At 46.6% G+C, this 13,595-nt stretch overlaps 1 protein-coding gene across 5 annotated transcripts in view; it reads right to left on the bottom strand.

Moving 5' to 3' along the window:
• The window catches only part of NAV2 (neuron navigator 2), a 399,681-nt gene that overhangs the window by 120,676 nt on the left and 265,410 nt on the right, over positions 1 to 13,595 (bottom strand). For all 5 annotated transcript variants that reach the window (XM_039236776.1, XM_039236778.1, XM_039236779.1 and 2 more), the window contains exon 11: positions 8,148 to 8,270. In XM_039236776.1, the coding sequence (XP_039092707.1) occupies positions 8,148 to 8,270 (123 nt within the window). The remainder of the gene's footprint in view (positions 1 to 8,147; positions 8,271 to 13,595) is intronic.

Here is a 13,595-nt window from a genome sequence, read left to right as displayed (position 1 = left end):
GAGAGAGAGAGAGAGAGAGAGAGAGAGAGAGAGAGAATCCTAAGCAGGCTCCATACTGTCAGCATGAAGTCTGACATAGCGCTTGAAGCCACGAACCATAAGACCATGACCTCAGCCAAAATCAAGAGTCAGATGCTCAACCGACTGAGCCACCCAGGCGCCCTCACTTCTGCCTTCTGAAATATAACTAGTGGTTTATATGAATGCTCTCCAAAAACACCTTCTATGATGAAGGAAATGTTCTGTCTACATTGTCCAGTAGGGAATCCAGGAAACACATGGGATTTGCAAGCACACCCAAAATGTGGGGTAGTGCGACTAAGAAACCCGTTTAATTTTTGTTAATGTTACAGTCCAGTGACCACGTTCCATTAGAGGCTCTTCCACTGGGCAGTGTCGATCTATATTTTCTCACTGCTACTGCATGACTGTGGGGGAAACGGAGTTCAAATACTGACACTGAGAGATGGCATGAAGTGGGATTAATAGTAAGAGAAGGAAAAACTGGCCTGTGCCTCAGCTGGTGTTGGTGTCAGGACCAGGATCTCACGGTGCAAGGCAGACACGGAAGGGGGAAGTTCCTTAACTGTGGTGCAGCCACGGAGGCCTGTCGCCCTCTATGATCTGGGTACAGAGACTCAGCAGTCTCTCTCCTGAGGACCACTGAGTGGGTAGTCAGGAAGGAACGAGAAGTTTTCAAATCTGTGGACTCTCTGCTGACTCCGGGGCCCCTGGATTTCCCACATTGCTAAAGGGAAGCATCGGCCCTCACTGGGCTCTTGAAATTGTTGATTCCTCCCCTAGCCAACCATCCAAGTCTGCAAGAGGTCAGATTAAAAAAAATTGGCACCACTAGTCCAAACCCACAGGAGGCTACAGAGTAAACTGGGTCAGTTCTGTATAAGAAAGAACCTCTTCCTTGAGGTCTAAGAGCAGTGATGGAAAAAGGGGTGAGGGCAAGCCCACCCGCAGTGTCCAGGTACCAAAAACGTGGTCTGGGGGGAGGGGAGAGGAATCATAAACTAGCCCCCTTTCCCTCTTAAGGCAAATTGTTTTACATTCTTCCTCAAGGTTCAAAGGCTTGCATTTTCAGTGACTAGGGGCTCATTTAAAGAGATGACACTAGGGGGCGCCTGCGTGGCTCAGTCGGTCAAGTGTCAGACTCTCGGTTTCAGCTTAGGTCATGATCCTGCTTCATGAGTTCAAGCCCCTTGCTGGGCTCTGTGCTGACAGTGCGGAGCCTGCTTGGGATTCTCTCTCCTGCTCTGTCTGGCCCTTTCCCCGCCACTCTGTTTCAAAATAAACAAACATCAATAAATAAATAGAGAGGACCCCAGGATAAGGGCCCGGAGACAGGGAAAGCAAGACTACCTGCATCAAGGGCTCCCTAAAGAGGCAGGAATGTTAGGTGGTTAGAGCACCTGGGAGGGTCTGGGGGGCCCAGCTTTCCATCCCAGCCTGGACACCTGTCAGGGGTGCATGTAACCTTCAGCACGTTTACTGATGCTCTCAGAGCACCACTGCTTCACGTCTGTGAAGCCAGGATCCTACCTCCCCTCAAAGGCTCAGGGTTAGGAGGAAACGATGTCGTGTATGTCAGGTGCTTGGCACAGTTCGGGGCATATAGCGATCCCACAGGAAGTGGAGACTATCACTGTTTTTATTGGCATCTGCTAAAGGACTGTATTAGTTTTCTATTGCTGCCGTAAGAAATTATTAGACACATGGAATCAAGAACAACAAAAATGGGGGCACCTGGGTGGCTCGGTTGGTTAAGCGTCTGACTCTTAGTTTTAGCTCAGATCATACCCTCATGCTTTTGCGGGCTCAAGTCCCACATCAGGCTCTGCACTGTTGGTATATGGATCCTGGTTGGGACTCTCTTTCTCTCTTCCTTTCTCTCTCTGCCCGTCCCCTGCTTATCCTGTCTCGATCTCTCTCAAAATAAATAAATTTTTTAAAAAAATTTAACAACTAAATCACACAACAAAAGTGTACTATCTTAGGGGCGCCTGGGTGGCTCAGTCGGTTAAGCGTCTGACTTTGGCTCAGGTCATGATCTCATGGTTCACGGTTCATGGGTTTGAGCCCCGCGTTGGGCTCTGTGCTGACAGCCAGCTCCGAGCCTGGAGCCTGTTTCAGATTCTGTATCTCCCTCTCTCTCTGACTCTCCCCTCCTCACATTGTCTCTCTCTCTCTCTCTCAAAAATAAATAAAAAAAATTTTTTTAAATGTACTATCTTACATTTTTGTAAGGCAGAGGTCCAAGTGGAGTCCTGTGCACTGAAAGCAATGGATGCTGGTAGGACTGCACTCACTTTGGAGGCTCTGGGAGAATGTCTGCTCCTTGCCCCTTTAGAGAGGCCACGGGCACTCCTTGGCTGTGGCCCCTTCTGCCGTCTTCAGAACCAGCAAGGACAAGTGGGGTCCCTCTTACATCTCACTGCTCTGCCTCCTCTCTCGCTCCCCTCATCCACTTTTAAGGACCTGACGATCATGTTGGGCCCACTAGGATAATCCAGGGTAACCCCTCTATCTAAACACCCTCCCGGCCACGCGGTGTAACACATCCACAGGTTCTGGGGATTAGGCTGTGGACACTCTGGGGCCATCACCCTGTCTACCGTGGGCTTGGAAGGGAGGCCGAGGGAGTGGTTCCCATTGGGCTTCCTCTCTTCTGCATACCCCAGCAGGGGCTGTAACTAAGAAATACCTGGGTTGGGGACCCACCACCAAGTAAGGGTCCCACCAATTCCATCAGCTGCCTGGGGACCTCTGGCCTGGATTAAACTCCTCTCTGCAGGTCAGGCCTGCATCTGTGAATACACGATTAGGTGCCAGGAGGCCGCCCTGTTTGATACAAATCACAAAGCCCAGTGGTGCCCCAGGGCTCTTGGGGATCCTGTGACATTGTTGGTGAGAAGGAGGGCTTGGCTCGGCAGGCTGGTCAAATACCAGGCTGCATAGTTACATCTTCACACCATGGGACTCTCGATTCAAGCTGAAACTGGGACAGCTCAGAGCACCACGACCAGGGCCCCAAATACAGACGGTCAAGTTTGTATGGTGACCCTGAATCCTAACAGAAAGTGCAATCTCAACACCTAAAACATTCAGGATGTGGGGTGGGGGGGTGGGGGGGGAATGAAAACCTTGTAATGAGAAGGGAGGAAAACGGTTTCTTCTTCCTGGTCAGGTTCTTGGTGTTTTGTGCAAGTCTCAGGCGGATGTTGTTACCACACAGGCCTTCGCGTTTTGCTATTTTTAGTACTCAAGTTAATAAGAACCAGGGGAGTTCAATAAATATTCTAACGGTTTAGAAGAAAGTTACCAGGTAATTCCATAGCCCTCCTGATCTACATGGGCACAAAGAGCCTGATTCTGTCCTGATGCCCTCAGTGACACCTGCATGACTAGGGAATGCATTTAGAAGCTTCTAACGGCTTCAGCCCATTGCACATGACAGTGTCACGGTGATAACAGAAAGGGCCACGAGGGGCGCCTGGGTGGCTCAGTCGGTTAAGCGTCTGACTTCAGCTCAGGTCATGATCTCTCGGTTCGTGGGTTCGGGACCCGTGTCGGGCTCTGTGCTGACTGCCAGCTCAGAGCCTGGAGCCTGTCTTCGGATTCTGTGACTCCCTCTCTCTCTGACCCTCCCCTGCTCACAGTGTCTCGGTCTCTCTTTCAAAAATAAATAAAACATTAAAAAAAAAAAGAAAGAAAGAAAGGGCCATGAGCCCAGCAATGCTTTGGAGCGACAAAGAAAGGTTATTTGGGAATGGAAACTTTCCCAGAGCAGAGCTTTAAGCTTGGAGAGCCCTCAACTTGCAGGAGCTCAAGAACTTTTGGTGGGTTCTGAGGGGACAGCATGCAGGAACTGGCAGGAGTGAACAAACCACGTGACTGTCCTCGAGGCTGGTCTCTAGGCTCTCCGTGACGTATTTCTCCTTCCTCCCCGGCTGCCAGCTCAGGGACTTCCATGCCCAACTTCTCTTTATTTGTCTGTTATCTGGGGCCCGTGACTTGTAACAAGCTACCTCCATTTGTCCCTTTTGATCCTGCCCCCTCAGCCGGCTGGCTCTCGTTTGCTGGAAGTAGCCACTGACGACGATCAGGTAAAAGCTGGAGCCCAGGGGTGGTAACCCCAAATAGTGACAGGAGATCAAGGGCAGACGTGGCACTGCGGATTTATTATCATCGTTTATTATTACTCAGAAGCCGGCTGGTGACATATAAGACTCACAAACTGACATGGCCCCTATCTCCCGGGCTCCGAAGGTACACATTCCTATCAGTTACTTTTAATAGCCCTGAAGATACCCAAGCCACATCCTGTTGCAAACAGCCACGGTCTGTCGGGCAGGTCAGCGTTCTTTAGGGCCTTACCCTGGAATAGCTGCTCTCCAGAGCTGTGCTGCTGTGGTTAATGATTTTCCTGTGGGTACAGTGAGGTGATCTGTCCTTCTTACGCTCTTCTTCCCCTGGCTGAGGTCTAATCTCTCAGTGCTTTTCCTACTTTCTTTGTGGAACTCATGGAGTCCACTGCCTATGCACGAATCCTTAAGAATTGGGCTTTTTTAATTGTTATTTTTTAGTAGGCTTCATGCCCAGTGCAGAGCCCAAAGCAGGGCTTGAACTCAGGACCCTGAGATCAAGACCTGAGCTGAGATCAAGAGTTGGATGGTTAACTGATGGAGCCACCCAGGCACCCCTAGGCTGTCTTTTTAAAAAAGAATTTCCTGTAAATACCTCAGCTCTGGGACCTTCTTTTTTTTAGGTTAAAAGGGAAGAATTCCAGAAAGGTGCTACTTTTTTGTTTACATTTTTTCATTTGTCTAATTTAAATAATTTAAAGAACATATTTCTTATTTAAAGGACAAGAACAGGTTACCTAGTCTGCAGTCATTTGCATACTATTTTTTTTTTTTAATATCTGCACACCATCTGTGATATCTTCCTTGATATTTCACAACTGTCTCACACCTACACTATTCTTTACCCTAAACAATATTTGTAAAATCTTGGGTTTGATTCATTAGTTATGATTTTTTTAAACATTACAATTAAAGTGTAATTGTTGAAAATAAGTATCTCCCTCTCTACTATCTAAAATTATTTCCGGGGCACCTGGGTGGCTCAGTTGGTTAAGCATCTGACTTGGGCTCAGGTCATGATCTCGCAGTTCGTGAGTTCGAGCCCCGCATCGGGCTGTGTGTTGACAGCTAGCTCAGAGCCTGGAGCTTGTCTTCAGATTCTGTGTCTCCCTCTTTCTCTGACCGTCCTCTGCTCACGCTATCTCTCTCTATCAGAAATAAATTAAAAACATTAAAAATTTTTTTTTAGAAATTAATAAATTATTTCTTATACCACTAATGTTAGCCTTCCACTTTGGGAAAACTCATCTAGGATATAGTTTTTAGAAGATACACACATGAAGAACTTTATAGCAACAAATCTACTATTATTTCAACTTACCCAAAAATGAAGAATTTATGTGGTCATTTATAATAAATTTAGAATGAAAGAAATTTAACTTGTTTGAGAACAACCTAAAATATCTCACTGCCTACAGGCCAAAACTTACATGAAATAGGAAATTTATAAGCATTATTAAATCTTACTTTTTAAAAAAAGTCATCTGAATTCTTCCTTTTTTTTTTTTTAAGTATTTTTTAATGTTTCTTTATATTTGAGAGAGACAGAGAGACAGAGACAAAGTGCACGTGAGCAGCAGAGGGGCAGAGAGAGAGGAGGACAGAGGATCTAAAGTTGGCTCTGCACTGAGAGCAGGGAGCCGAATGTGGGGCTGGAACTCACAAACTGTGAGACGATGTCCTGGGCCAAAGTCAGACACTTAACCGACTGATCCACCCAGGCGCCCCCGAAATCTTTCTTTAAAAGTTGGTCAGTTATCCATTTGGTCTTAAATGATCACATCTGAGCAGTCCAGTCTGATGAGAACCAGAAGACATTGTGGTCCAATTGGTCCCATCAAACAGGCTGAACTAGAACAACATGGCCAACACTATCCATCTTTCTAGCCTCGCCCCAAAGCAGAAAAGAGCTCAGCTGTGATCTACAATAATTCCATTAACCCTGCAACGAAGCATTAAATTAAACGGCCTCGCACAGATTTTTCTTTTGCTACAAGGGAAAATGTATCCTGTAAAGCCTGAATTTCATGCTAATAGATTCACTAACCAGATACATGTTTACAGGAGAAGACAAATAAGCAAAACAACTGGGTAAATTGTGAAATATCCAGTGGGGGTGTTACAACAATGGATTTTCTCCCTGACAGTATTTCCTCTAAAGATTTTAATTACAGGGGCGCCTGGGTGGCTCAGTTGGTTAAGCGTCCAACTTTGGCTCAGGGCATGATCTTATAGCTCGTGGGTTAGAGTCCCGCATCAGGCTCTATGCTGACAGCTCGGAGCCTGGAGCCTGCTTTGGATTCTGTGTCTCACTCTTCTCTCTCCCCCTCCTCTGCTTGTGTGCTCTCTCTCTCTCTCTCAAGAAAATAAATGTTAAAAAAAAAAAATAAAAAAGAATTTAGTTATAGAGCATTCTAGCCTTAGAAAGAGCAATTCTCAAATGATTCACCTTTCTATGGAATTTTTTTTCTTTCTGTTTTTAAAATTTTTTTACATGTTTTATTTATTTCTGAGGGAGAGATAGAGACAGCGTGAGCAGGGGAGGGTCAGAGAGAGAGGGAGACACAGAATCTGAAGACAGGCTCCAGACTCTGGGCTGGCTGTCAGCATAGAGCCCAAAGCAGGGCTCGAACCCACGAACCGTGAGATCATGACCTGAGCTGAAGTCGGACTCTTAGCCGACTGAGCCATCCAGGTGTCCTTCTATGGAATTTTCAAACCAATACTTTTAAACGAATTAGTGACAGGAGAAAAGCTGACTTGAGCTGGCACTGTGGTGAAGAGCCTTTGTCAGCTGTGGTATAAATCAGCAGCAGACACCGGGGAGGGCTCTGAGAAGGACATATTCAAATTAGCAGCACAGTCTGGGCCACATCCCAAGTTCCTGACAACGAATTCAGTGTTCTCTACATCAGCCCTGGCTTCTGAGCCTTCCCAGTGGAGAAGATGAAGATCCCTCTTGGGCAAATTCCATTCCTAGGGGTAACTTCAGCCTCTGTCTCCTTACTGTGCTGCCCTATTTCTCTGAAGCCAGGGAACCACAGACATCACTTCGCTCTTTGTTAAAAGTATATCCAGCAAAGAGAACAGCAAGAAATCAGGTCTGTGCTACAAGTTATGTGGCTTTTCTGGCCCATGAGGATTAGCATCCAAAAATGTAAGGCGACTTCAAGCACACACCTCTAAATTCTACGTTTCATCTCCTTACCCTACGTGGGAAAAGAGGTCAAGTATGCCAGTAAAGTCCTTCAACATTCAGATCAGCAAAAGGTATTAAAATCTAGAGATATAGCACACATCAGAGCTGGAAGGGATCTTGGAAATCATGAGGTCCAAACCTCTACTTTAATAGATTGCTCAAGGCCATAGAATCCATTTGTGTCAGAGTAAGGATTACCAAGTCCTCTATACTGTAATGTTCTCTGAAGCTCTTTTCATCTCAGATGGTGGCGGCAATGAAGACTGGCCAAGCCCTTTAATGTCAACTGCTCAGCATGTGGTATATAAACTACATCTTTAGTCCTCGTTCCTGTCGCCAGGCCACAGGAGACCTACAGTGAAGCCTGATCAGTCATGGCCAAGAGTGCTCCCTCCTGCACACAGACCTGTGTATCATCAGGGACTTTGTTCCCAGACACGAAACCTAGAAAGCTGGCTAACAGAAGTAGAGCAGATCCCTGGGGCTTGTTGAATAAGCAAAGATGCAGGAGCGACGGTCAAAACAAAAACGAAAACTCCCCGAGCCTGAACTCCGTCGATTACTGCTGTCAGAAGCACTATCCTCACCAGAAGCAGGACTCAAGAACCCCCTTGAGCCACCACCTCCTGCCTGCTGTGCCAGCTCCTGAGCCCACACACGGCTTCAAGGCCTCCCAACCCCCCACAGGCATTAAAGCAGGGCCCATTCACTCTCTCACAATATCACACCCTCATTTCTCAGGCCACTCTGGAAGGATCTCTGCGCCCGGTCAGCCCCAAGTGGAGCACACTTACCTGTCAGCATCTCCGAGGCCCAGGGAGGTATTTCTTTGTAGGGTCTCCCGCACCACAGCCATCCCATCAGGGAGCCGGTTCAGGCGACGAGTATAGAGGCCAAGTCCACCATCGGTCATGTACCTTTAATGGGAGCAGAGGATGAGGCACATGTATGGTCAGAAACAATTTGTGTACAGTCCTGCTGTTCATGTCCAGAAGCCCTCCATGGCCACCCTGTGTTCTAAGGGGGGAAGGAACTGAGGCTTTCCAGAGGCTCTGTCACTAGTCACAGCCCAAGGATGATAACTCAGCTGTTGATTCAACACAAAGGATCACCCATTTGATAGCAAAATTAGAACTCAGCTTAATTAACCCAGACTCGCAGGAATCTATGCAGCAGAAGGGAACTAGTGAATAAAATTAACTGTCAGATGTATTTGTGACATTCTTTTTAATGTCAGCATTTATACAAGCAGGTGTTTTACCTAAGTAACGTGAGTGGAACTGACATTCATTAGCAAATCATAGGGGAAACTAATATTACAGAAAAGTGCAGTGGAGAAAGTAGGCAAGCTTTTAAAAGAGGTGGAAAGAAAAGACCAAGCCACCTTTGTCGTTGTGGGCAAGCTACTTCTCTGGGTTCCGAGCCTCTCATCTAAACTGTGGGAATACCACAGCTCTCCTGCTTCCCAAGGCAGACATGAGAATGAGCCACATAAGAAATATGAAAGTGCTCTGCAGTGTGTATAAGACCATGCCCATTATTAGGGGTGTCATCATTTTGAAGTATCTACCCACAATGGTGAATTTCACCTTCGATACCAATGTCTTAAGAGGGCTGTCACAAAACTCCCTGAATAACACTAGTTCTCATTTACCCCCTTTCCAGATCTCTTGGTGAGGCCACAAAGCTATGTTTTGAGGAAGTCCGTGTTATCAGGGGAAGGGGTAGCCAGGGTTCTGTATAGATGGCTGCCTGCCAACCAGTTCCCGAGAGCTTAGGTGCCAGTAGGAGGTAGTGCAGGTACAAAGCAGCTTTGCCTCACCTCCCCTGCCTCCTTCCCAACACCCCATATGGGAGACTGCTTGCATCCTCAGAGGAGAACAGGAAGTCAAACCGAACTCGGAAAGAGCAAGAAACCAAACTCAGATCCCTTTAATTCCTACACGGGCCCCATCAGATAAACCTGCAAGGTGTCTGAGAATGCAGACGCCTTACATTTCAAGTGAAATGACACACGCTCAGAAGGCTAACAAGTGGCGATCTTCCTGAAATAGTCAGCTGAGCTACATCATGGAAAGTGTTACTGCCTTTGGAACTTGAGCTTTAGAATATATGGGGTAGATCCTGAGGGTGGTCAATTCTTGACTTTCTTCTGCTTCTCATTTGGGACCTTCTTGGGATACACACTCAGAAAAATGGAATTAGAGGATACTCTGGAGGTGGCCCAGAGCCAGTAAGTTCAAGTTGGGGGCAGAGAAGAAAGGTCTCACTGGAGCATCTGGGGTAAGAAGCTTCCATACGCGTCAAAAGAATTCTTGCTTAGAGCAGCTTCAAGGACGCCATGTCTCACTGGGACTTCTCCCATGTCCCCTCCCGCCCCTCCTTTACGACGTTAACGATCACAAACAACGCAAGGCCCACATAATGTAAAATCTGTTGGAGTAGTCAAACCGATTGTTTGTGGTTGTGCCAACAAAACAACAGATTAGACTGAATTTTTCACTCAACTGTATCATTTTAAGAGTAAAAAACCACTTTGCGAATATACTAAAGACCACTAAATAAAAGCACACACTAAATTGTATGCTTTTACAAGGGTGAATTTTATGAATTGTATCTTAATAAAACAAAAACAGAAAAACATAACGATTACAGCGACAGTTAAATAATTATTTGTGTAATCACCTTTTAGTGCTTATCTCCTACACTGTACTGTGAGCTCCCTGAAGACAGGAGCTGTTCTTACTTTGTTCAAATCTATATCCCACGTGCCTAACACATGTTAAGTGCCTAAGACAAACGGTTTTTGTTGAATGAAGACCATGATGGGGTCTAGCAAAAACTTTTTGGGAGGACACCAATTACAGGTTTTCTTTCCTCATTCTATTCTGTTCTGTTCTATCCTATCCTACCCAAGATTTTATTTTTTAAGTACTCTTTACACCCAACATGGGGCTCAAACCCTGAGATCGAGAGTCGCATGCTCTTCCAACTGAGCCAGACAGGCACCTCTTCCTCTCTCTCTTCTTTTTTTAAATCAAAAATTCTTTTCTTTTGAAAGTTTATTTCCTTATTTATTTTAGTAACCTCTATCCCCAACATGGGTCTCAAATTCATAACCCTGAGATCAAGAGTCGCATGCTCCACCGATTAAGCCCAGGCTTTCCTTCCTCTTAAATGTCAGCAAACATGACATCTAAGACACAGAGGAAGGAAAATTAAACTGTTTATCTGCCGGTGTACCCGTCCATCAGTCCATCCATCCACCCACCCATTCAACGTGACCCAGGGTCCAGGGGTAGGCTCTCTGCACACATCCTACAGCCAGCATAGCGAGAAAAAAACTAAAACAAAACAATGCACCTACATCAAAATGCAGTGACTTTGCCAGAGGCTAGACTTTCTAGATCAAATGTCCCTTCAAGGAGAATTCAGGGGAAGCTCTTCAAAACACAATCTGTTGCACCATTAAGCAAGGCAGTTAATTCTGAGTTTAGCAAAGCCCACCCAGCCACAGAAACAAAAACTTTTCAACGGCGGGGATCTTATCAAAGGACAAACAAACTAATTTTAGCACTCATTTCCCTGCTGGATTTTCATTGCTGGTGAAACAACACATACAGATGGCCAATTACATGCACCCAGGCGTGCAGACGAGGCCCACACGTAAACACCCCTGGCTTTCTGCGGAGGCGCAGAGCAGGACCCAGAGAGTGTTCCAGAGACCATGTCGAGACGTGCCGCGGCCCCCAACCTAGGAACACCCCAGCAGAGCGTGGTTTGGTTGAAAATGACAACCTAGGAAGGTGAAAGGGTCCTGGAGAGATGGCTACCTTGCCTGTCAACTGCTGAAGGGGATTCTGACTTCGTTTAGGCAGAGAGGAGGGGAAAGGCAAGGATAAATCAGATCCTCTGCCTTCTCAAGTGCACAGAGAACTAAAGAGCCTTGAATGCAAGTAATCAGCCCACGATCCAGCTTTGTTGCGAATCTGTTTCATTCACTGTGTGTGAAAGTTGGGTGGTGGAAATGAGGAAATAGGGAATTTACTTCTTTTGCCAGACGTTTGTAAAAACATGTATTCAATCATACATCTTTTAGAATATTCTTAAAAATTCTGTCATATGTGCTCTCACTAGGAGACAGCATGGCATTGGAGACACCTGTCATTACAACCTGGCTCACACTGAAGACTCTAATTTAAAATATTTATTTCCTGGGGCGCCTGGGTGGCTATGTCAGTTGAGGGTCTGACTTCAGCTCAGGTCGGGAGCTCAAGGTTCATGAGTAGGAACCCTGTATCGGGCTTGCTGCTGTCAGTGCAGAGCCCACTTTGGATCCTCTGTTCCTCTGACCCCTCTCTCCCTGCCTCTCCCAAGCTTGTGCCCTCTCCCTCTCTCTCTCTAAAATAAACATTAAAAAATAATAAAATTTATTTCGAAATTATTACCCGCTGACTCCAATAGTTTCTTTTATAAAAAGCTCCATATAGTTTTCTTAAACAACTCTTCTACTCTTAATGAAAAATGTAATTTTGGCTTGACCCAAATTTGGGTAGGAATTGGCTACTGAATCCATTAATATGAACTGCCTTCATCAAGTTACTCCCTTAAGAAAGCAGGAGTTACAGGTGAAATAATCACAGCTGTATCGATCTGAATCAGCAGCCCTTGTCCAGTAGGGCTTAGGAGGCTCATGTGATTGAAGGCCGGGGGGTGGGGGCAGGGAAGCGATGGCCATGCCCATCTTTGGAAGCTTTAGCAAGGCTCACCCAGGTACAGATGAAAGGGCCTGCCTGAGGTCACAAGGAAAGGAAGCAGCTGATCTAGGGACTAAATCCCCCAGTACCAACACTGTAACGTTCCTCCTCTTTGGGGAGATAAATAATTAGCACCGGAGCCTAATGATGTGCTGGTAACATCCTCATGTTTGCTTGGTGAGGTCCTAAGTCGCCAAGCAACTCAACGATTTCCACAGTACCCTCTCGAGTTCTGCAGTGAAGGGTGCTGGGGTTCTGCCTCCGCCTTCCGCGGCCTCCCCAGGGGCCCCAGGATGGAGCCTCTGCTAAAGACACAAGGTGTGTGTGGGGAGGTGTTTTCTTTTCAAGGCTGGGGTACTTTGGACTGGCCCATGAGCATAAGAGTTAGCATTAAGGCTCTGTTGCCAGAAAGATCTGGGTTCAAATGTCTCCTCCATCCTTTGCTAGCTAGGAGAGCTTGTAGTGATCACCACTAATGAAAACTCATGGATGTGGAGACTACTTGGGGACTGTGCTAAGTGCTTCCCATAAGCGATGACATTGTACCTTCAAGATGCTCATCAAGTGTATTATCTGTTTTTCAGATGAGGAAAATGAAATTGTGGTCAGGATCACAGTGCAGGTAGGTGAGTTCAAATCCCAGCTTTGTCACGCTTCTTAGTGTAATTCTTACAAGTTTCATGTCCTCAGCTACAAGATAGGTGAAACTACAGATTAACCTCACAAGGCTGCAGTGAGTTAAAGGCACCAGGGCCCGCAAAGCCCGGTGCCTGGTACGTTGGGGGCACTTCAAATTTATTAGCCATGACTGTCAACAGCAGTGATTGCCCATATCACAGAGGAGTGACTGTGTATCCCCTTCTCACTTTTCAATCCCACAATTGTTAGGTACCAGGCTCTGTACCAGGTGGGGGTTACAGAGGTGGAAAAACCTAGTTCTTGCCCTGGTAAAGCTCAAAAGTTACAGGGGACCCAGGCATTGTACAGATAAAGACCAGTATTTTGGGGGGTGGGGGGTGTTTATTTATTTTTGAGACAGAGAGAGAGAGAGAAAGAGAGAGAGAGAGAGAGAGCAAGCTGGGGAGGGGCAGAGAGATACAGGGAGACACAGAATCTGAAGCAGGCTCCACACTCTGAGCTGTCAGCACTGAGCCTGATGTGGGGCTTGAACCTATGAACCATGAGATCATGACCTGAGCCAAAGTCAGACGCTTAGCCGACTTAGCCACCCAGGCGCCCCTAGATGAAGGGCAGTATTACAAATGGATGTAGGACAGGCTCAGAGCACAGGGGTTGAGGGGCGTGAGGAGGAGTCACAGAGGAGCTATTTAAGCTGGCCCTTAAAGGGTTCATAGGAGTTTGCCAGCCAGAGGAGGAGGATCCGTCTAGGCACACTGGTATCACGTACAGAAGCAGAGAGAAAAGGAGAACAGGGTACGTTAGGAGAATGGTAGGTAGTTCACTGTTGCCAGGCAGCTGGGGGAC

Source organism: Hyaena hyaena, unplaced genomic scaffold, assembly GCF_003009895.1.
Source record: "Hyaena hyaena isolate Hyena2069 unplaced genomic scaffold, ASM300989v1 scaffold_116, whole genome shotgun sequence".
Lineage (NCBI taxonomy): Eukaryota > Metazoa > Chordata > Mammalia > Carnivora > Hyaenidae > Hyaena > Hyaena hyaena.
The sequence above is the reverse complement of the archived record's forward strand: the minus strand, read 5'-3'. Positions and strand labels throughout refer to the sequence as shown.